The sequence below is a fragment of the Macrobrachium nipponense genome, chromosome 12 (assembly GCF_015104395.2).
Source record: "Macrobrachium nipponense isolate FS-2020 chromosome 12, ASM1510439v2, whole genome shotgun sequence".
In the NCBI taxonomy this organism is placed as follows: domain Eukaryota; kingdom Metazoa; phylum Arthropoda; class Malacostraca; order Decapoda; family Palaemonidae; genus Macrobrachium; species Macrobrachium nipponense.
The window spans coordinates 19,461,582-19,483,710 of NC_087205.1; the positions used below are offsets into that span (position 1 = coordinate 19,461,582).

Sequence of the window (22,129 nt, forward strand, 5' to 3'; positions counted from 1 at the left end):
GACTTTTATATTTCCTTCTGTTATTACTGTATAGGTACTTAACCCTGTTCATCAACCCCTTTGTATCTCTGGTAACAGTTGTCCTACGTGTTAGAGATGCCCTGCAGCATTTTGCTCCATTAACGACTGCATTCCAAACCTCAACCAGTTCTCCTGGGCCTTCAAAGAAGAATATGATATGTAAAGAGTAGTGCAGTTGCCTATCTGCCTCCTAATTGTCTTCCAACCAATTCTTAATCTTGTTGGAAGATGTCCAAGAGGTCGTGGTGGACTTTGAGTGAATGCCTCACCTATTCTTGGGTTGGCTGGAATTTTTTGCTCACTTCCAAGGAGGGTATGGGGCCGGGGTGTGGGGTGGGGTTCTCAACAGATCTTTCACGTTCACAATTGATCCCCAATTCCCTGTACTTGCCGAGAGCAATCAGATTCGTTGAGCAGCAGCACCAATGGGTGGTAAATGTACCACGCTGTTGAACATCTCGGTTCCAGAGGTCCTTTATTCTTCACACCATTGGACTGTGGAACAACCTGTCAGAGGATGTCGTGCAATTGGAACCCTAGTTCAAGTGAAGATGTAATGCATTATGACCCTAATACTATTCTTCTTGCATTTTAATACATTTTTATATACTCTATTTATTAATTTTTTTTTCTTTTTAAAAAATTTTTCTGTTCATCCATTTACTTCATCTTCTTCCTAATGAACACCATATCCATTGGAAGTTTGAATTTCAAGTCATCGGCCCTTATAGTCTTGTTCCATATGAACAATTTTCATGTACTTTATACTGAATAGTAATATAAAAATAATAATAATTGCTTGGGACCTTGTGTTTTCCCAAGCCTTGGGAGGAGGATTATCACAGATTCTCACTCATCGGATTCCCACTCATGCACATCTGCCAAGGCACATGGAGTAGAGTCAGCACGGCCCTCTTGTGCGCCACATGCACAGTCTCCAGATCGTATGTGTGCTGACATGTTATACATGCATCAGGTCTCTGCCCTTTTAATATCTCTGGGTATCATGATAGTCCCTTGATCACATAGGCCCTTGGTCAGTTCTAGGTTTGCGTATGTGCCTGTGCATGATCATGCTCATACGTACTCTCGTGTGGCCTCATTAGTTTGTGTTAGGCTTATCATAAGGAGGTTTCCTTGACGGTTGACTAACTACAGTGCATAGCAAGGATCCCTTCATGGATCATCATTGGAATGGGGCTTGTGAATTATTGCCATAATGATTGACTGTGCATCACATGCCTTTGAACAGTCAGCATGTCATTCTGGTGTGTTGTCGTAGCTCTTGGGAAAGGATCTTGTAAATGCTCTTGTGGATCTGACAGAACTAGAGGATCTGTTCCCTCAGAACTTTCACAGGCTGAATTGTAATATCAATGAGAGGTCATTGAGCTGATTTGTGAGTTCATTGATCTAAGGGTAGTGTCTTTGGTGCTCGTTCTGAAATCAAGGTTGCTTCTTCTGAACCAGATCTTGTCGCTTGAGCTGCTGCTCTTGTGCGCTTCCTAATGAAAATTGCCATTTAGATGGCTGTGGTCATCTTGGACCGGTTGAAGTATTTCATTTCCAGGCCAGAGAGTTCCCTTTTGTCTAGCAGATTGAACAAGCTCCTTGCCGTTGACATACCATAAGAGATTCTACATGCTGTTGAATGCTAAGAGTGCTTAACTCCAGTGCACTGAACTTGAAAGTTCTCCAAGAAAGACTTGTCCATAAATAAAAAGGTTGGTACAAAAAGGGCCCACATCATTATATATGCAGTACAGTAATTGAATTATTCTATACAAGGGTACAGCTCAAGATTTAAATGCTCATTGTATTCACAGTGATAGTAAAAAGTCCATGGAAAAGTAATGGAGACTAGGTTATGGTAGGCCATTTGCTTAGGTACGCTAAAATTTGGCTGAACTTTGCAAGATCATCTGATTCTTGCAATATGATAAAGGTAGGCTTATTTAAGTTACCTTTCCAGCATTCTGGACTCTCAATGATTCATAGTTTTGAGAAAAAGCAGTGTTTGCCATTATAAGGCTTTGCAAATTACCCAGGCCAGTGGCAGTTATGCTTCTCAAAGCTGTGGTTGTACCCAAGCACTACAGGGATGGGCATATAGGTTTATAATCATAGCACTATCCACAGTCAGACATTGACCACTGACGACAAAGCCACCTGTACACAGCAACACAATTAGCATGGCTTGCTTTACGCAAAAGTTGATTTACTCTTATGTACTGGTAACAAGTAGTTTAAGCTTGTGATGGTACTCTTGCAAAAGTTGATGGTGAGTCCACCAAAAGTTGAATTTGATAGCCTCTGTTCCCTATGGGTTTAAAATTTGCTAAGAGTAACTATTTGATCTTGGTGAGATGGCCAAGTTATACATTCCCCAATACTTGAGCCGTTCAAGCCATGCTCTGAGTAACATGTATCTTTGTGCCAGTATAAAGCCGTGTTATATGTTTTTGCAAACTCAATATCTGACAAAAAATTTATGGACATGTTTCCATTTGAAACTAACACTGTACATTTGACAGTAAATTGGATGAAATACATGAAAGTAGCTAATACTTTCAGTATCAAGCATCACAAAATAAAGGAAAGTGTCCTTAAAAAGGTTTGCAATAGTGTAGGGAAAAAGGAAGAAATGCCTGCTTGTGGGAAAGTTTGCCTTTTAAAATTTGCATGTCTTCATGTTACAACTCGGTTCATTGTCGGTTCTCTCCCCATAGATTTCTTCATCATCTTAGGGGAGTGCAAACTGTTATCTTTTCAGCCAGGGCAAGCTTTTGTCTTTTTATCCCAGAAATGAGTTGAGGTTAATGTTTACACAATCTGTATGGAGTAGACTCAACAATGTTTGTCAGGGTAGCAGTGGTTAATCCAGGGATTATTCCTTGGGTTAACTCTTGGCATTATATATATATATATATCATTTGTTGCTTTGCACTCCAGGCATCATTTGTTAGATAATATACCGTTTTACATGGTCTGCCTAGGTTACAAGGCTGACAGTACCTACTTCACAAATAGATGCAATGCAGACCCCTTTAATTCAGTTTTCATATATTAGTGTGTACCTTTTATGTTGAGCATCAATGAGGTTTGCAAATAGAGCTCATGACCAAAGTGTACAAAGTTGTTTGACCAGTTGTAGGTAGTCACTTGTTACCTTTCCAAGTGAAACTGGTGCTTACACATTCACTTGCAGTTGATTGCAGGTTTCTCTGTCTAAAGTTCACCATGCTGTTAAAGAGTGTGTTTCAAGATTAATAGTTTGTATAGATATGCCAACCTTGTTTGTTGGTAATGTACCAAGTTCTCCATTTTATGGGATACAGGGCATTTTTTAAGCTGATGGATAATGATTATAGATTTAGCAAGAGCTCAGTGACCTTCCTCCCAATGTATATATAAAGACATTTGTGGAGCTCCCTCCTGTATTTTAGATTTGTGTGCAGACTGCACATAAAATGTTTCCTTGACATTGACTTGCAATAGTTGATGTTTGCCATTGTCCTAATTGCATTTATCTGGTAAAATATGGAGCTCTTATAATGTCCTAGTGTTCTCCCCTCATTGAAATTGCTCAAAACTACCACTACCACTACTGATATCCAGTTGTAAGGTGACAATTTTTTAATCTACCTTATGAACATGCAATTATTATTTTAAGTTAATGTGTGATGAGAGTTAGATGAATATTTTTTTTTTCTTTTTTTACTAATGAAAGATGAATTTTTTATTTTATTATTATTTTTTTTTTACTAATGAAGAATGTCATGCTTATAAGATGGTTTTTTTTTTTTTTTTTTTTTTTTTTTTTACTAATGAAGAATGTCATGCTCATAAGATGGTATGTGAAAGCTGTAAAGAATTGATAAAGAATCACCTTTTTTTTTTATCCCAGCATTAGTAAAGTAGGAGCAGTAATGGATAATTGAAATTTATTGTTCTTTTGAAAATTGACTTGTTAAATTGTGTCATTTCTATTGATGCGTTATAGTTCAAGGTCTTGTGTGGAGTCTTGGTACAAGTGTTGGTTATCAAATTCCCTGAATTAGTTCTTACCGGCCTTGACTCACAGAAGGATCCTAACTGCCCCATTTTTGGTATGGTATGTTTTATTGTAAGAGAGAGAGAGACTTGAAGGGTGGTTTGTTGATATCCACTTGTGCTGAGAGGAAATTGCATGGAGGTAGGTATACTGTATGTAATATGTTGTCGTGGATGCCTTTGGAATCTTAAACGTGATATCACATATGGTATGACTTCATCCTGAATTTATTGTGGTGCTGCCTAATCTAGAAAGTTTTATACATGCGACTTACCAGGCAGATATATACTTAGCTATAGACTCCGTCGTCCCGACAGAATTCAAAACTCGCGGCACACGCTACCGGTAGGTCAGGTGATCTACCATTCCCGCCGCTGGGTGGCGGAATCCCGACCATTCCCGTTTTCTGAGCCAGATTTTCTCTGTCGCTGAGGCCGGCAACAACTGTTGTTTGGTCTCTCCTGATTGGAATTCTGCTCATTTGCCGAGAATTGGTTGGACTCATTTGGTGAAGTACTCTTGTTTATTCTCGGTATTGGCATACGCTTATTTTGGACTGGATTAGGACTTGGATTTGGTTTTTTCTATTAAGATGGCTGAAGTTAAAGTAACACCTAAGTTTAGGGTTTGTGCAAGGGAAGAATGCAGAACTAGGTTGTTTAAAGCAGAGGTAGATCCTCATACGCTTTGTAGTAAATGTAGAGGGTCTGAATGTGCGTTTGATAGAACTTGTGCTGAATGTGAAGGGCTTTCGGAGCAAGGATGGAAGGATTTAGCTTCTTATATTAAGAAAAGAGAGAAGGATAGAGCTAGGAAAGCGTCAGCTAGAAGCTCGAGTAGATCTTGTTCTTTTGAGCCTGAATCAGAAATTAACAAACTAGATGATGTTTCTCCCATAACCTCAGCCCCTTCTCCCTGTGTTGAATCTAAGGATTCATTTTCAGAAATGGAAAAAATGAGATCCTCGATCAGGGAGCTTCAGGAGCAGCTTAAAGCTATGGAAACACAAGGTAAGAGTGTCAGTGAATACAGTGACCCCAGTGCAGTGGAGGGGGCGTCTGATCGGCTCCGCATTGCTCCTAGGCCTAGACCGCTTCCAAACCCAAACTCCCAGGACCAGGGGAGGAGGAATGTCAAAAGCCGCAGGGAGGATGTGGAGCATCCCCAACGATCAGGCGTCCTTCGGCAGACCCTGAAGTAACGACCCAGGCTGCCTTGGATAGCCGTAGAAAAGGCATCCTGGAAGAGTGTTTTTCTGCGTCGGACTCCTCCTCGTCCAGGCGTGGATGGAGCTCTGCTTCGAAGTCTCGTCCTCTGAAGAGATCGTGGGTAGCGCCGAAAGGAGACGCTTTTGATTCAAGCCCAGAGCGATTTCCAGAGGATTTTCCTTCGACTAGTAAGAGGGCGAGAAGACCGTCTCCAGCGCCTCAAGATCCGACTAAGCTTTTCCTGCTTAATCTACAGGAGCAAATATCCTCCTTGGTAGGCGCTCTACATAAGGATTCGTCTCGAAGGAAAGACTCCTCCCTTCCAGTGAAGAGATCAAAATTTTCTTCTCCTGGTAGGAGAGAAGTTTCTCACTCTAGCAGGCGCTCGTCACCAGAGAGACTCTCTCGTTCTCCCTTTAAACGATCCTCTCCTATCTATAGGAAGAAAGTTCCCAGCGGTAGCCGCTCGCAGAGCAAGCGGTCAGCTACGTCTCTTAGGAGAAGTCAGGAGTCGGACTCCTCTTCTGAGGATCAGGATAGGCGTCAAGAGCCTAAGAAGCAGGAGCTTGTTAGAAACATAGAGTTGACAGAGCCTAGTAGGCGCCAAGAATATCACAGGCGTATAGAGCCTAACAGACGCCAGGAGTCTTGTGAGAGGCGTCAAGAGCCTACAAGGAGTCACGACAAGCGCCAGGAGTCAAGCAGACGCCAGGAGTCGAGCAGGCGTCAGGAGTCGGGTAGGCGCCAGGAGTCTAACAGACGCCAGGAGTCGAGCAGGCGTCAGGAGTTGAGTAGGCGCCAGGCTCCTTGTACGAGCTTAGGTCAGAGTAAGACCCCTTTGCACTTTATGAGTTCTTCGGAGAGTAGGAGCCCTTCACCTGGTAGGAAACAGGTGCCTGAGAGAAGATCTCGTGCGTTTAAGAACTCTATTGCGCCTTGTAGTAGCAAGGATTTGTCACACGGACGACGTTCTTCTTCGTTTGACAGAAGTCCCTCGACAACTAAGAACCGCTCTTCTCCGAAAGGATCCCCCACAGCCGGAGACTTAGAAGAAGTCTCGGATGAAGAATTACCTGTGGATGTAGTAGTCTCTGATTATAAGAGATTGTCCTTGTTGTTGTTGCAGGAGTTCGGGGATAAGCTTCAACCAGCGGATCCGCCCTCTCCAGGATCTTTGCTATCGAGCACGAAGTCTCCAAAAGCATCCTCATTTGTAAAAATGCGTCCAGCCCTTAGTATGAAAAAAGCGTTCAAAGGATTTGGAGAATGGCTTAAGAATAAAAGAGAGGCGGGCAAGACTGTTTTTTCATGCCCTCCTTCAAAGTTGACGGGTAAGAGTGTACGATACCCAGGAACCTATGGGCTTAGGACTGCCTTCATCGGCAGACGCAGATTACGCTTCCTTAGTAGACTCTTCAAGGAGGCGCGCTCTACTATCAGCAAAAGCTACTTGGGGGATGTGTGAACTGGACCATCTACTAAAGGGACTCTTTAGGACGCTCGAAGTATTCAATTTTATGGACTGGGCTTTGGGAGCCCTTGCGAAGAGAGCCCAAGATCCCGAATTTGTCACGATGGAAGAATTATCGAGTGTATTATCGTGTCTGGACAGAGCGGTGATGGACGGTTCGGTGGAAGTGGCTGCTCTTTTTGGATCGGGAGTTTTGAAAAAGAGAGCAGTGTATGGGTCTTTCCTGTCCAAGTCAGTATCTCCTCTACAGAGGTCGGCCTTGCTATATTCGCCACTTTCGAACCACCTTTTCCCACAGGACACGGTGAGGGATGTAGCAAAATCATTAGCTGGAAAAGCCACACAGGATTTACTGACACAGTCAGCAAAGAGGTTCAAGCCTGCGGTTCCTTTTCAAAAGAAGGATAAAGCACCTCTTCAGTAGCCCTTTCGAGGAGCCTCTTCCTCCTCAAGAACCCCTTTTATAGGTAGAAGACCGGATACCAGAGGAAGACCTTCCAGGAGACCTGCAGGGAAGGCAAAATGAAGAAGTCCTCCTCCAGATAGCGGTAGGCGCCAGACTGTCGAACTTTGCCAGAGTCTGGGCGAAGAGAGGGGCGGACAGCTGGACCCTCTCGATCCTCGAGAGAGGATACCTCATCCCCTTCAGGGAATATCCTCCCTTAACAAGAACTCCAAGGGAGTTAACAGCGAGATACAACGATCCTGTCAAGAGTCAAGCTCTCCTGCAAGCAGTAGAACTTATGTTGCAGAAAAGGGCAATAGAACCGGTTCAAGATCTCCATTCACCAGGTTTCTACAACCGTCTATTCCTGGTACCAAAAGCCTCGGGCGGGTGGAGGCCGGTTTTGGACGTAAGTGCGCTGAACGTCTTTGTGATCAAGAAGAAGTTCTCGATGGAGACCTCTTCCTCTGTACTTTCTGCTCTTCGTCCAGGGGACTGGATGGTATCCCTGGACCTTCAAGATGCATATTTCCATGTGCCAATTCATCCGGCATCAAGGAAATACCTAAGATTCATGTCACAGGGAAGAGTGTTTCAATTTCGAGCGCTTTGCTTCGGACTTTCGACGGCCCCACAAGTCTTCACGGGTATCCTAAGGAATGTGGCGCATTGGCTACATTTAGAGGGGATCAGAATCTCTATGTATTTGGACGACTGGCTAATACGAGCAAAGTCGAAGCAACAGTGTCTGGAGGACCTTTCGGTAACATTAAAGATGACGCAGTCATTGGGACTCCTAGTCAACCTCGAGAAGTCCCAGCTGGATCCCCAGCAGAACATAGTTTATCTGGGGATTCGGATGGATTCTCGGGGGTTTTCTAGCGTCTCCGTCAACAGAGAGAATAGAGCGCTGCCTTACAAAGGTGTCAGGATTTCTAGGGAAAGAGCATTGTTCCGCGAGGGAGTGGATGAGTTTGCTGGGAACCATTTCCTCGTTGGAGCAGTTCGTTTCCCTAGGGAGGCTGCACCTAAGACCCCTTCAGTATTATCTGAAGGAGAACTGGGATCAAAGTTCCCAGGACCTCGAAGAGTCATTCAGGATAACGGACAAGGTCAAACAAGATCTTCGGTGGTGGTTAGACCCGAAGAAACTCTGTCAAGGAATATCCTTGCACATAAAGAGCCCTCTCCGAGCGTTGTTTGCAGACGCATCGGACGTAGGGTGGGGAGCAACGTTGGATTCGCAAGAAGTGTCGGGAACCTGGGAAGGAGCTCAGGTGTCCTGGCACATAAACAAAAAGGAACTGAAAGCCATTCACCTAGCTCTCTTGCACTTTCAAGAACAGATATTAGGATCGATCATTCAGGTCAATTCAGACAACACGACAGCCCTAGCATATATCAGGAAGCAAGGGGAACTCATTCATTCTCCCTTTACGAGACAGCGAGGGAGTTGTTGCTTTGGGCGCAAGAGAAGCAGATCTCTCTTCTAACGAGATTTATTCAGGGAGAGAGAAATGTTCGAGCGGATCTGCTAAGCAGAAGAGACCAAGTGCTCCCCACCGAATGGACTCTCCACCCTCAAGTGTGCGATCAGTTATGGGGGTTATGGGGAAGGCCGAACGTAGACTTGTTCGCAACCAACTGGAACAAGAGGTTGGAGAATTATTGCTCCCCCATCGCGGATCCAAGAGCAATAGCGATAGACGGTCTCCTCATGGATTGGAAGGGAATAGACGGGTACGCTTTTCCCCCCTTCAAACTGGTAGGGGAAGTAATAAGAAAGTTTGCCTCCTCAGAGGGAACGAAATTAACTTTGATCGCTCCCTTTTGGCCAGCCCTAGATTGGGTGACAGAGTTGCTGGAGTGGATAGTGGATCTTCCCAGATCGCTCCCACTAAGGAGCGATCTTCTCAAACAACCCCACTTCGACAGGTATCACAAAAACCTCCCCGCTCTAAGTCTGACTGCCTTCAGACTATCGAAGGACTCGTTAGAGCGAGGGGGTTTTCTCGCGAAGCTTCAAAAGCAATCGCAAGAGCCAGGAGACCATCCACATTACGGGTGTACCAGTCGAAGTGGGAAGTGTTTAGAAGATGGTGCAGGACGCATGAGCTATCCTCTTCCAGTACCTCTATAACCGACATTGCAAATTTTCTTCTTTACCTTAGAAGAAAGTGTGGCCTAGCGGTATCTACGATCAAGGGGTATAGAAGTATGCTGGCCTCGGTGTTTAGGCATAGGGGTCTGGATGTGTCGGACAATAAGGATCTACATGACCTTATTAGGTCTTTCGAGACCTCAAAAAGTCAGAATAAAAATCCCAGTTGGAACTTGGATATAGTGCTGCATTATTTGATGTCTGAAAGATTCGTACCTTCCAATAATTCTTCTTTTAGGGATTTGACGAGGAAATCTCTATTCCTGTTCGCCTTAGCCACGGCAAAAAGGGTGAGTGAACTTCAAGCGTTAGAGGGCAGAGTGGGGTTTAAGAAGGAGGCTGCAATTTGCTCTTTTAAGCCTCTCTTAGCCAAGAACGAAAACCCATCAAAACCGTGGCCTAGAAGCTTCGAAGTGAAGGCACTCTCTTCTCTTACGGGGGAAGAAAAGGAGAAGACCCTTTGTCCAGTAAGAGCGCTAAAATTTTATTTACAAAGAAAGTCTCTTTTGGGAGGTACGCAGGAAAGTCTTTGGTGTTCGGTCAAGGATCCTACAAGGCCAATATCAAAAAACGCCCTTACGTTTTTCATTAAAGACGTTATTAAGGAAGCGCATCTTAAATGTGGTGAAGAACAATTTAAACTCCTCAGGGTAAAAGCACACGAAGTGAGGGCCATAGCAACCTCAATGGCTTTTCATAAAACGTGGTCCCTTCAAAATCTAATTGAATCCACGTATTGGAAGTGTAACTCAGTGTTCGCCTCTCACTATCTAAAGGATGTGAGAGTTACTTATGAGAAGTGCTTTTCACTGGGAGCATATGTGTCCGCGGATTTAGTGCTGGGAGGAGGAGCTGAGGTTAATCCTAATTAGTTAGGTTATGTAATTTTAACATTATGGTGTTTGGTTTTTATGGTTGACTGAAAGAGGGTATAGGAAGAACCCTTTTCAGTTCTTAGATTTAACATGGTTAGGAAGGTCAGGTGGTCGGGATTAACTTTTGGTCTCCTCGTTGTGCATTATGTAAAGCCTAAAGCTCTGTCATGTAACTAGCCCCCATTGATAAGATACAGGTCAGGCTCTGCCATGTAAGCGGGTAAGCCCCATTGGTACGATCCATGCAGGTTCTGTCGCGTAAGCGGGCTAGCCCCCATTGACATGATCCAGAAGGGCTGTTCGGTCATAGGTGGTTTACCTCACTGAAGCTCTTGAGGCAGGCAGACTAAATGACAGTAATCATGAAGTCTTCAGCCCAAACAGGTAAGAACCAAGGATTGATATCCTACAACAATTGTTGTTTCCCGTTATTAGAATTTTGTTTATATATATAGCTGTCTCTCGCCCTCCACCAAGGGTGTCAATCAGCTAAGTATATATCTGCCTGGTAAGTCGCATGTATAAAAATGATATTGTTAAGATACAATAAAGTTTTATACATACTTACCTGGCAGATATATACTTAGCTATAGACTCCGTCGTCCCGACAGAATTCAAAACTCGCGGCACACGCTACCGGTAGGTCAGGTGATCTACCATTCCCGCCGCTGGGTGGCGGAATCCCGACCATTCCCGTTTTCTGAGCCAGATTTTCTCTTACACCTGTCTCCTGAGGGGAGGCTGGGTGGGCCCTTAATCGTATATATCTGCCAGGTAAGTATGTATAAAACTTTATTGTATCTTAACAATATCATTTTTACTTGCAAAAAGTTCATCAGGTTGTTGTTAATATTTTGGTTGGTCTTTAATTTCTCAATATATATGCTGAAGTTCCAGATCTTCAGTTTTATTTTTCAGGATCTTAAGCATTGTAGATATTTCTTTAAGTTTCTGTATTATTATCATTATTATTATTATTTTTTTTGGAATAACTAAAATTTTACTGGAAAATGAGCAAATGTTGTCAAGTACTCGAGCTAGTGAGGGATAGAAATTTAGTTCTGTATGGAATGGTAGGTTAACATTGGCCTATAATATTTCATGAGGAATTGAAAATACAATAGGATAGGAATGTTAAATATTAGTTCACAATTACATTTTAACAGATATGATAATGTAAAATTGAACAGCTCATATTGTGCATTTGGTGCTAATTGTTTAAAAGGAAAAAAAATTAGTCCAACAGTCAGGAATGACAAAAATAAGTTCTTTTGCGACGAATGGTCATTACTGTATTCAACTATTTCACTCTTAAAATATTTGGATTTTTGATATTGTGGATGAAATTTAGAGGAGAAAATTCTTCACAGGGTACTTTTTGTCTGTTTTGGTCATGGCTAAAGGTTCTTAATATGGGTGCAGAGGATAAAGATTTTACTATAATTAAGTTGGTAATTAGTAGATTTAAAAAAAATTCTTGTGTGAAAACATTAAAGCAGGTGCTTTAGGGAAATGGCTCATGTTATCAGTACTTAGTACAATTTAAGTGACAATATATGTATGGTTACATGTAAACAAAAATTTTAATGCTTTCCTGGTTGTAACAATTTTGTAATCTTTTTGTTGTATTGCAGCTGTCCAGTGGGCGAGGCTACACACTTATGGAGTTATTGAAGGGCTCTGGCGAATTCTGCAAGGCACAATATCACATCAAATAAAGCTGCTTGAATCATATGTCATCTTGTGTATGCGTTTGCTGTGTGTCAGTGTGTGAAAAAGCAGGAGACTGAACTTGGTGATGGGGTAAAGTGAAGGCGTGAAAATTAGCGGGTCCTCTGTGGCTACGTTGTTGATTGCCGCTCCTCTGCTTCATAGTTCCCAAGCTCTAGCTGTAAAGGAGAGAGCTCTTCTTCTTTCTTTGGCTAGTGCTCTTGGCTAAATCAAAATTAGAGATCAGAAAATATCTGGTTGGCCAGATTTCATTTACTGCCAGATCTCTTCCTTCACTACCCTCGTTATCCATAATATTTTACTAAATTAGTTTCAGTGGAAAAAAGCCTCTAAGTGTGTCTTGTGTGTATATAGTGTGATTGTGAACGGTGTATAAAATCAGCCTTTTTATATATAAATATATAAATATATATTAAATATATGTGCATATGCTGCAATAGGCTATATATTTGTAAAAAAAAAGAAAGTAGAGGAGATTGTTAGTGGAGATCTCTCCCCATCAAGTTTGAAGGTGTCTATCCTCATTTTATTTTGAAGCTCATCGTAGAAATTGCCAACTTCCTGTTGTTGGAGTAAGCAAAACTACTTTTTCAAGTTCCTGTGAAGAGAATAGTAAACATCACTGGATAGATAACAAGAGTCCCTTTCAGGTGTTACACTTGTCTATTTATTTGGTCCTTTGGGCGTTATGAGTGCAAACAGCGCCAACATGAGATCCAAGAGCATCAGACCAGCCCCCTCGGAAATCGAGTACAAGAATATGCGCTTCCTTATCACTGACCGACCCACTGATGCCACCATGCAGTCCTACATTGAGGTAAGATTCCTCTTTATTTTCCACTTCATGGAAAGGTGATAAATATTTTTTTACCTTGTACATAATTCAACTAGTAGTAGAATGCAAAGCACATACATGGGTACTATAAACTAATTAGTAATTCATCCTAAACTAAAAGAATATATTTTGATTTTGCATTTGGAGAATTTAAGTATTACAGTTCATATATAACTGGAAAGAAATTTTTTTTTTTTAATACACTGAACTGTGTTGGTGGATGCATGTGACACATGTTGAAGTATTATCACCAACAAAATAAAATTTTTACTTTGTCCAGTGTAGTTGTAAGCTTTTAAATAAGCTGCATAGAACAGTGAGGATACTGGTTAATAGACCAGTTCCATTTGTGAAAATCATCTTGGAGCAAGAATTTGTGTTTCTGTAGCTCTTTGCCAAACTACAAAAATCCTGAGAGATCTGAAGAATAAGAGCTGGAGATTCCTGCCACACTTTCCAGTATTAGTGAGGTTTAGGTGTAGGTGTTAAAGAAGCCAAGATATTTACCGGGACTTTATTACTGGGAGGAATTATGTTTAAGTGAGAGGTAAAATACCTGGATAGTAGTACTTCCATATTGGCAGTCAACATGAAATAAATAATTGCTACCTGCCAAATTATTTTCCTTGTACAGTACAAGTCAGAGTTATTATTTGGAAAATTGTTTAAAACAGCAGTGTGTACTATTTTGGTCTTTGCTTTTGTGTTAGTTGGATTAAGAATGCCTGTTTATTATAGATAATAAATAACCAAAAAACCTTTGGGAAATTTTCAGAAACTACTGTACCATAATTCAGGTGTGATTATTAAGTGTTAACAAATGGTTGTCCTTAAAAATATGCATTTTCACTTGAATATGACGTAGCCGTGAGCTCATTTCATTATGCAGTACAGCACATTAGTCATGACCTAATTTCTTTAGATGCTTTCAAATACGTATTATATATGCCATAAATGCGGGCATATTGGTACTGTATATGCTTTAAAACATGATTGGTATGTTTATTTTAAAACAAAGGGTTTCCTTGCCATTTTTTATGAAAAGGTGAAGAAAATTCCTTATGGTATTGAAGTTGAAGGTCAAGTACTGCATAGTAGTTGAACCCATGGCCCAGGTCAGCTGGTTTTGGTGACAAGTAACAAATTAACCCTTGGGTATAATTAAAATATTCTGGTCTCTTACTGTATAACAAGTCAAAGTTAGCAGCACCATTAGATATGACAGCCATGCAACAAAATATATTAACCTCAAATTTTGTTGTGAACTATTTTCCATTGCAATTGTAATATGAAGCATTAAGTTAAAAAAATGAAAGACATTAAATTTTGTATAAGGAAGTAAATGTTTACCAATTTTGATGTTTAATAACTACTGTTGTTGGTAACTTTTGAGTAAAATAACACTTCTATATACAAGTATCTAAGTACATATAGGGCTTTTCTGTATCAGATACTTAATGGGGAAATAGCATGAAAAGTTATAACCTGTAGCCGGTGTGTATTAGTCAGTTTTGTTTTGCAGTGTGTTGCTTTGCTTTAGCTAATGTCAAACGTTTGTAAATTCATCTATGGTGAATATACATCTCAGTCAACATTACTTCATAGGAATGTCCAAATGTAAGAGCTTTGACCTATTACTTGCATAATAATCAACCATATTCATCATTTGTTAATCTTAATCGTTATGGGTTCCATTGTTCATTATGTCCCAGCCAAGCACTTTTTTTTTTTTATTTATTTATTTATTTTTTTAAAGCTTTTCTTTGAATTGAAGTGTACATTCTCTGTTACTTGTAATTTTAAATGTGACTTTTGTTTCGTGTGCAACAGAAATTGTAGCATCAGTAAAATAATTACATTTGTTGGCTAATAGATATTCATTATGATAAAGTTCCAGATTCAAGTAGCAGTAGATAGTCAGCTAGGCAATCACTTGTGTTAAGGAAAATGCATATTTTGTTAAGGACTGACCTTTAAGGTCTGAAAGTACATGTTGTATATACAGTATCGTCTGCTTTACATTAATAACCAGTACTATTTAAATTCCAGTTGGTATAAAGCTTTCAAACATGATATATTAGGAAGGACATCAAATAGGGGGAACAAATTGGGTTTTTTAATTTTTCCAGAAAATATTTTCCAAATTGCAGTGTGTCATGCCTAGGACAGCATATGTATATTTTGTTCATGAAACTTACCTGACAGATATATATATAGCTGTATTTTCTGAAGTCCGACAGAATTTAAAAATTCGCGGCACACGCAGTGGGCGGCCAGGTGGTAGTACCCATTCCCGCCGCTGGGAGGCGGATATCAGGAACTATTCCCATTTTCTATTCATATTTTTTTCTGTCGCCGGTCGGTAAACAACTGTTTACAGACCTCCGCCTAGGATTTTGAAAAACTTCATTAGCCACTTAAGTATCCTAATTATTCTTTCGATTATTAACTTGGATTTGTGGCTAGGCATACGCTATCGTAGATTTTTTCATTGCATTTGATGTCTGAAGCTAGTTAGCCTAGTTTCAGACTTTGTTGTCTGCATGGTAAGGTGAGGCTACCGGAACTTTCGGTAGACACTCGCTTAGTATATATGACGTTTACATGTTTTCTTTGCATAAGGTAATTAGTGTAATGTGTGACTGATTACGGAAGAAGGAGGATTCATTTACGCATTTTAGAGCGTGTTAGAATCAGGAGTTTTCCTCCACAGTAAACAGAAGTTAGAAATAATGAACCTTCTAACCTCCTGTAGATTTTATTTTGCCTAACCCTGTGGTATGGCTTACGGGCCTAGAAGAAGTGTCTGCTAGAGGATTACATCAAGTAATCTTAGACTAAAGTGCTCGCTCTCCAATCAGTGTTGTGAAGTGTAGTGCCCCTTGTGTTGTGGAGGGGGCGTCAGATCGGCCCCATAATGCCTCTAGGCCTGGACCTCTGTCGGACTCCCATGACTCAGGGAGAGGGCATGTCGAAAGCCGCAAGAGGGTTACGGGGGCTCCCCACCGATCTGGCGTCCCTTCGGCAGAACCTGTTGACGCTTCCCAGGCTGCTAAAGATCGTGCGCGTGCACGAATCTTGAAGGATTGCTTCTCGTCCTCCGAGGCGTCCTCCCCACACAGGGGTTGGAGTTCTCGGAAGGACTCGCGCCCCCTAAAGAAGCTTTAGAGAAGAGGACGCTTCACGTCCTCTCTCTCGTCACGAGAGGATGAAAGAGTAAAGAGACCACATTTTCCCTTTTAGAAGAATGCACTGGCTCTTTTCTTAAGGGACATTTAAGGAGGCTCATTCATCTTGCCAGAAGAGTGATTTGAGCCTCTGCGAGTGAACGCTCATGGTATATATCAGTTATCATTATTAAGGAGGCTCATTCATCTTGCCAGAAGAGTGATTTGAGCCTCCTGCGAGTGACCGCTCATGTATACATCATTTATACATTATTAAGGAGGCTCATTCATCTTGCCAGAAGAGTGATTTGAGCCTCCTGCGAGTGAACGCTCATGTATATGAACGCTCATGTATATATCACTTATACATTATTAAGGAGGTTCATTCATCTTGCCAGAAGAGTGATTTGAGCCTCCTGCGAGTGAACGCTCATGAAGTTAGAGCTGTTTCAACCTCGCTAGCATTCCAAAAGAATTTGGTAATCAAGGACATTCTTGATTCCACCTTTTGGAGGAGCAACTCAGTATTCGTCTCCTCTCCTCATGGCGCTCCGTATACGTTATGTAACGTTCGCTTTACTTCGAAAAAGCAAGCTGATAAGTTTGACGGCCGGCAAGCTGCTTTGCACAGTCAAACAACTTATGTCTCTGGTCGGCATAAGAAGGGCAATTTAGACGTGAGGGAGCTTTTGGAGGTGCTCGACGTCCTATAAGTAGAGACATTCTCCAGGACGCTCGGCAAGCACCTTGCGGAAGACGAAAGCCATACGTCTTCCTTTAGTGTTCACACTCTTCAGGAGCAGCGTGCGGCTCTCCATGGAGACTCGCATGAGGACGTCCCTTAAAAATATTCAATGTCATACGCAAAACGCGGTTCGTCATAACATTGAGATGTTGGCAAGGTCGCTCGCCAGGACGCCTCTTGGCGGGCCTTGCATGCATCAAGGCGCTCAACGAGTTCCTCTCTGAAACGTCGTTCAGAAGACTTGGTGTTCTCTGCTCAGACACACTCGTAGCTAAGCAGGACGTTTGTTGAGGACGCTCAGCAGGACGCTTTCCAGGACGCTAAGCAGGACGCTTTTGAGGACGCTCGGCAGGACGCTTTTGAGGACGCTCAGCAGGACGCTTTCCAGCACGCTTTTGAGGACGCTCAGTAGGACGCTTTTGTGGACATTCGCCAGGACGCTTCAGTGGAAGCTCGGCAGGACGCTTTTGCGAGAGAAAAGGACTTGTTGAAGGCGTCTTATTTGCTGTTGAGGACATTTCTTTACAGAAATTTTTAAAAGGATTCGGAGTTAGCGGAGAGACATACCCGAATTTTTTCTTCGATCCCTCTTTCCTCTTCATCGATTTCTTTGAGAATCGGGAAGATTATATACTCGGATTCCTGGGTGACTTTCGGTCATGTTAAAGGGTTTTCCCCTATTAGCAAAGTGCTAATAGTTTTGTCAAGTCAGGACGTTTTCCCCATTGTCATTTAAGTGGGGGACCCCTCATAAATGGGGTAGTTCTCATTGACATAGATTTTAACGTTTTTATCGTTTAAGCGGATAAACTCATTAACAAATTTCGGAAGAGCTCTCATTCATTTTCAGAGGCTCATCCGGGGTTAAGAGAAAGACTTGTAGACTATCCAGGAAGTCTTTTGTCCAATATCATAAGAACATTGAACGGTCTTTTTCGATCCTCGGTTCTCTCTTGATGATCTCTATTCGAATATTACTCCCTTTTCTTGGAAAAGAGTCTTGGCAAAGAGTCAAGGAGTTCTTTTAAAAGTCTCGTTCATTAGAACGTGGACAGTCGTTTTCCTTTCTTTCTCCCTTCCTCGTCGAGGAAAGATGTAGTAGAGAATTCGATGTTCAAATTACTACAATACTTACGTAGTTTATCTTTGCGTCATTTTGCTAACGCATGGGTCAAGTCATATACGCATATCGTATTTACCTCTGCGGATAGAAGCCGAAAGAACTGTTGTTCTAATGTATTTATTTGACACTCCCTTCAACCTTCCAAGAGTTTTCGGAGTAAGAACAACTCTTCAGGTATTGTTACGACAACACCAACTCAGCTTCTGTTTTTAGCGAATTCTGTTTCGTTTAAATAGGCCTGCTTGAGAGTTTCCTTTTGCTCGATAATATCATACCTATTCCTTCGTAAAGGGAGAGCTGGCAACTCAGGCAGATAGTATTTCTGTTCACCATTGAAGCTTTCCTTCGATGAAGACTTCTCCTTCACTCTTTTTGATAGAGATCGAAGGTGGTCGGTCTCCAATCCTTATTTTGTTTTCTTGAAGGAAAGAATTTAGGATGGAGATCGTTGTTCAGAATACTACGTATATTAACCTCGCGACATGATTCTACTAAGCAGTTGAATTGTCCGAGGGGTAGGCGCATATCCTAGTTATTCTACGGATTGCGACTTAGACGAGAAGTATAGCGAATTTTGTTTCGTTTAAATATGCCTGCTTGAGAGTTTCCTTTTGCTCGATAATTTCATACCTATCCCTTCGTAAAAGGAGTAGCTGGCAACTCAGGCACATAGTGCGAGACGATGATCAAGGCTGCTGTTACTGTGATCTACGCAGTACCGGCTAGCTCGGTGTCATGCGCGGTTGGTTACGTCTCTCTCCCTTGCGGGAATGGCTGAATAAAAACGTCTCTCTGCCCTACAATCATGGATTTTTAAGCCTCGGGTTGAGAAAATTTCTAGTAATCTTGAATGATCATACCTGCCGTTTACTTAGAAAATTTCAACAAGATATCTCTTATACTTGTTAGGTGCGGGTTTACCGCACGGTAACATTCTGTACGAATCTACCGCGGCATAGCACTATAATAATGCTCTCCTGCTTATGCAAAGCGCAGCCTTATTTAGGGAAGGAAGCAGGCTGAGTGAGGGAATGGATGAGTTTGCTGGGGACCATTTCCTCGCTGGAGAAGCTTGTTTTCCCTGAATAAACAGCAATTCAGACCTCTACTAATTTTCCTCACGAAGAAATTGGAATAACATCAAAGATCTTGTAATTCTAATTTTCTCTCAACGGCTTGAGGATCACCTCGGGTGATAGCGAGAGGGTGCCAGACATCCGAACAGAGAACAGATGTTCTGGCACATTGTCTGAAAGAATTGGAAGCCAAATTGGTCGGCTCTCCAGTTCCTCGAAGGGTGAGTTTGGATCGAGTGGCCCAAATCATCTCGGATAATTTCTCAGCTCTCACATAGCTCGAGAAGAGAGAATTGGTTATGGGCTTGGGCACGGAACGTAACGATCCTCAAGAGGTTCGTTAAACTAGTGCACGTCCGTGCGGGTCTTCTCGATCGAAGGCAACAACTACTGACGTCTGAGTAATCCTCACTTAGAAGTATGTTGAAAGTGAGGAGAGACTGAGGGCGTCCTTTCGTTAAGTTTTTCGTAATATTGAAGACGAAGGAGCTTCCTCTTAAGTTGTTCCTTATTCATGATCCTAGAGGATTAGCTTTAGTCGCCACATGTTGGCCTCTAAGAGGTTGGATTCACAGAGGTCAGGTAATTCAGAGAATTGTCCAAAGACCCTTCCCGCCCGAGCGATCGGTGTAATCTAACATCGTCACTTAGTGAAGTATCTAATATCTCTCCTCTCTAAGTCTGAAGGCGTTCAGACTATCGAGAAACGATAAGATCTTCAAGATTAATGGCAGTCTCTTGGCCAAGGCAAAGCAGTGCTACCTATTTTCAGTTTTCACTCGGAGGGGGCTGGTTTCTGGAGATAGTGAAGGGAAATTACTGTTCCTCTACCTCTGTGAATTTCGTTATGGTTCTATCTTTCCGTATGAAGTATGAGATAAGATAGAAGTCCTAACTATTGTAGAATATGCAAATATGTTGTTGACGGCCTCTAGGCTCAGAGATTCGGTTCTGTCAAACAACAAAGCTTCACGATCTTTGAGGTCTGTGGAGATCTTGAAATTCTCTGGATCAAAGGTTCCGGCATGGTACTTAGACGTAGTCTGAGTTTCTGATGCCAAAAGCATTTCGAACCTATCCTTTCTGCGAACTTAATACACGTGACCAGAAAGGCTAATATTCTAACCGCTCTAGCCACGGCAAGGAGGGTTAGTGAGGTTTTAGCCATCATCAGAGGTTTTGGCTTTAAAGGACATAATGAGGTCTGTCCTCTAAGCCTTCCGTTCTTGATAAGAACGAAAACCTGTCTAACCCTTGACCCGAAGGCTTGGAGACCAAGGGTATGGCACAAATTATTGGGCAAGGGCATTAGAGAGTCCTGTGCCCTGTAGGGTCTCTCAAGTTTTATCTTGATAAAACTATAGAAAGTCAAGGTCAACGGACAATCTGCGGTGTTCCATAAAAAGACCAGACTGGTTCATGTCCAAGAACACCCTGGCATTATAGCCAAGGAGTTCTTTTAAGAGGTCTCATCCATTATGTTTGCATAAAGATTTGAGATTTTTTCTTAATATCAATGCTCAAGAGGTGAGGGCGCGGCCTCGGAAGCATTTCAACAGAGCATGACACTCAGTAACATCCTGAGTGCCACGCTTTAGCGAAGCAACTCTGGGTTCGCTTCACACTACCGACAATCTGCGATGTTCCGTAAAAAGACCAGACTGGTTCTTGTCCAAGAACACCCTGGCATTATAGCCAAGGAGTTCTTTTAAGAGGTCTCATTCATTATGTTTGCATAAAGATTTGAGATTTTTTCTTAATATGAATGCTCAAGAGGTGAGGGCGCGGCCTCGGAAGCATTTCAACAGAGCATGACACTCAGTAACATCCTGAGTGCCACGCTTTAGCGAAGCAACTCTGTGTTCGCTTCACACTCCCGACGGGATGTGAAGACGACATTTCAGATCCGTAAGTCGCTAGGACCATACATATCCGTAGATATATTATTGGGTGCAGGAAGCAACACGAATCCTATCCTATAGAAAAGGGATAGGTGTGCTTTTAACTTTGAAGGGTTGGTCGCTTGAGGCGCGTTCCTTTTCTTTAGCCTAGAAGTTATGGAACTAACTTTGATAGGTTAGGTCAGGTGGTGGTTTTAGCTTCGGTGCCCTCAGAAGTATGGTCATATGGTCTAGTCACATTGTGGTCACGCCCCCGTTGACAGATCATCTAGAGCGCACCAGCATTACAGGTCTCTACCTCGCTGGCAACTCTAGTTACGCAGAAGCAGACTTTGGTGACAGTAATCACGAAGTCGGCTATGCTAACAGGTCAGGAACCAAGATGTATATCATCTACTTAATTTAGTTTCCCAAAAATCCTATTCTGTCTCTTCCCACCATCCGAAGGTGGGATTCAGCTATATATATATCTGTCAGGTAAGTTTCATGAACAAAATGTTATTGTTATAATACAATTAAGTTTGTTCATACTTATCTGGCAGATATATATAATTAAAGTGCCCACCCACCTCCCCTCAGGAGACAGTGGCACTGATAAAAAATATAATAGAAATGGGAAATAGTTTCCTGATATCGCCTCCCAGCGGCGGGAATGGGTACTACCACCTGGCCGCCCACTGCGTGTGCCGCGAATTTTTAAATTCTGTCGGACTTCAGAAAATACAGCTACATTATATATATATCTGCCAGGTAAGTATGAACAAACTTAATTGTATTATAACAATAACATTTTTTTTATTTGACCTGCATTTGTATTTTCTTTACGGTGTAATCCATTAGTATACTCATTATTTTTATCTCAATGACAAACTACTGTATCCATTAAAAGAGAAAGTTGGCTGTAACAAGCAGCCTGACTAATTACCACTTTGAGTGGCCTAATAGTTATGGCAAGTCTTGAAATACTTTACTTAATTGATGAGCTGGAGCAGGGATCAAAGATTTGACCTTAAACTTGGTCTAATCTGCTAATCTGGAATTTAGAGTTGTGTCTGATTAATAACTTATATACTTCCAATTATTGTGCACTGTAACTTTCCCGGACAAATTCCCGAGGAAAGCTTTGCCTACGTTTTAAACTTCACAAAATCCTTCCATCTTCTTTGAAAGTGTCAAGCACCTAAAACCTTCATTTTTAAATATGCAACTTACCCAGTAATTACTTATCTATAGTTTCTGTTATTCGCAGCAGTATAGATTCAAATTTTATGGTAGCGACACTGATAAGGGTGTAGGTGACACAGTCTCACCCCCTA

The 22,129-nt window shown here is 41.9% G+C and overlaps 1 protein-coding gene across 2 annotated transcripts in view; it reads left to right on the forward strand.

Annotated features, from left to right (window-relative positions):
• LOC135224394 (PRL-1 phosphatase-like) overlaps positions 1-22,129 on the forward strand; it is a 48,343-nt gene that overhangs the window by 2,946 nt on the left and 23,268 nt on the right. For both annotated transcript variants that reach the window (XM_064263358.1, XM_064263357.1), the window contains exon 2: positions 11,870-12,783. In XM_064263358.1, coding sequence (XP_064119428.1) covers positions 12,655-12,783 — 129 coding nt within the window. In that variant the 5' untranslated portion in view covers positions 11,870-12,654. The remainder of the gene's footprint in view (positions 1-11,869; positions 12,784-22,129) is intronic.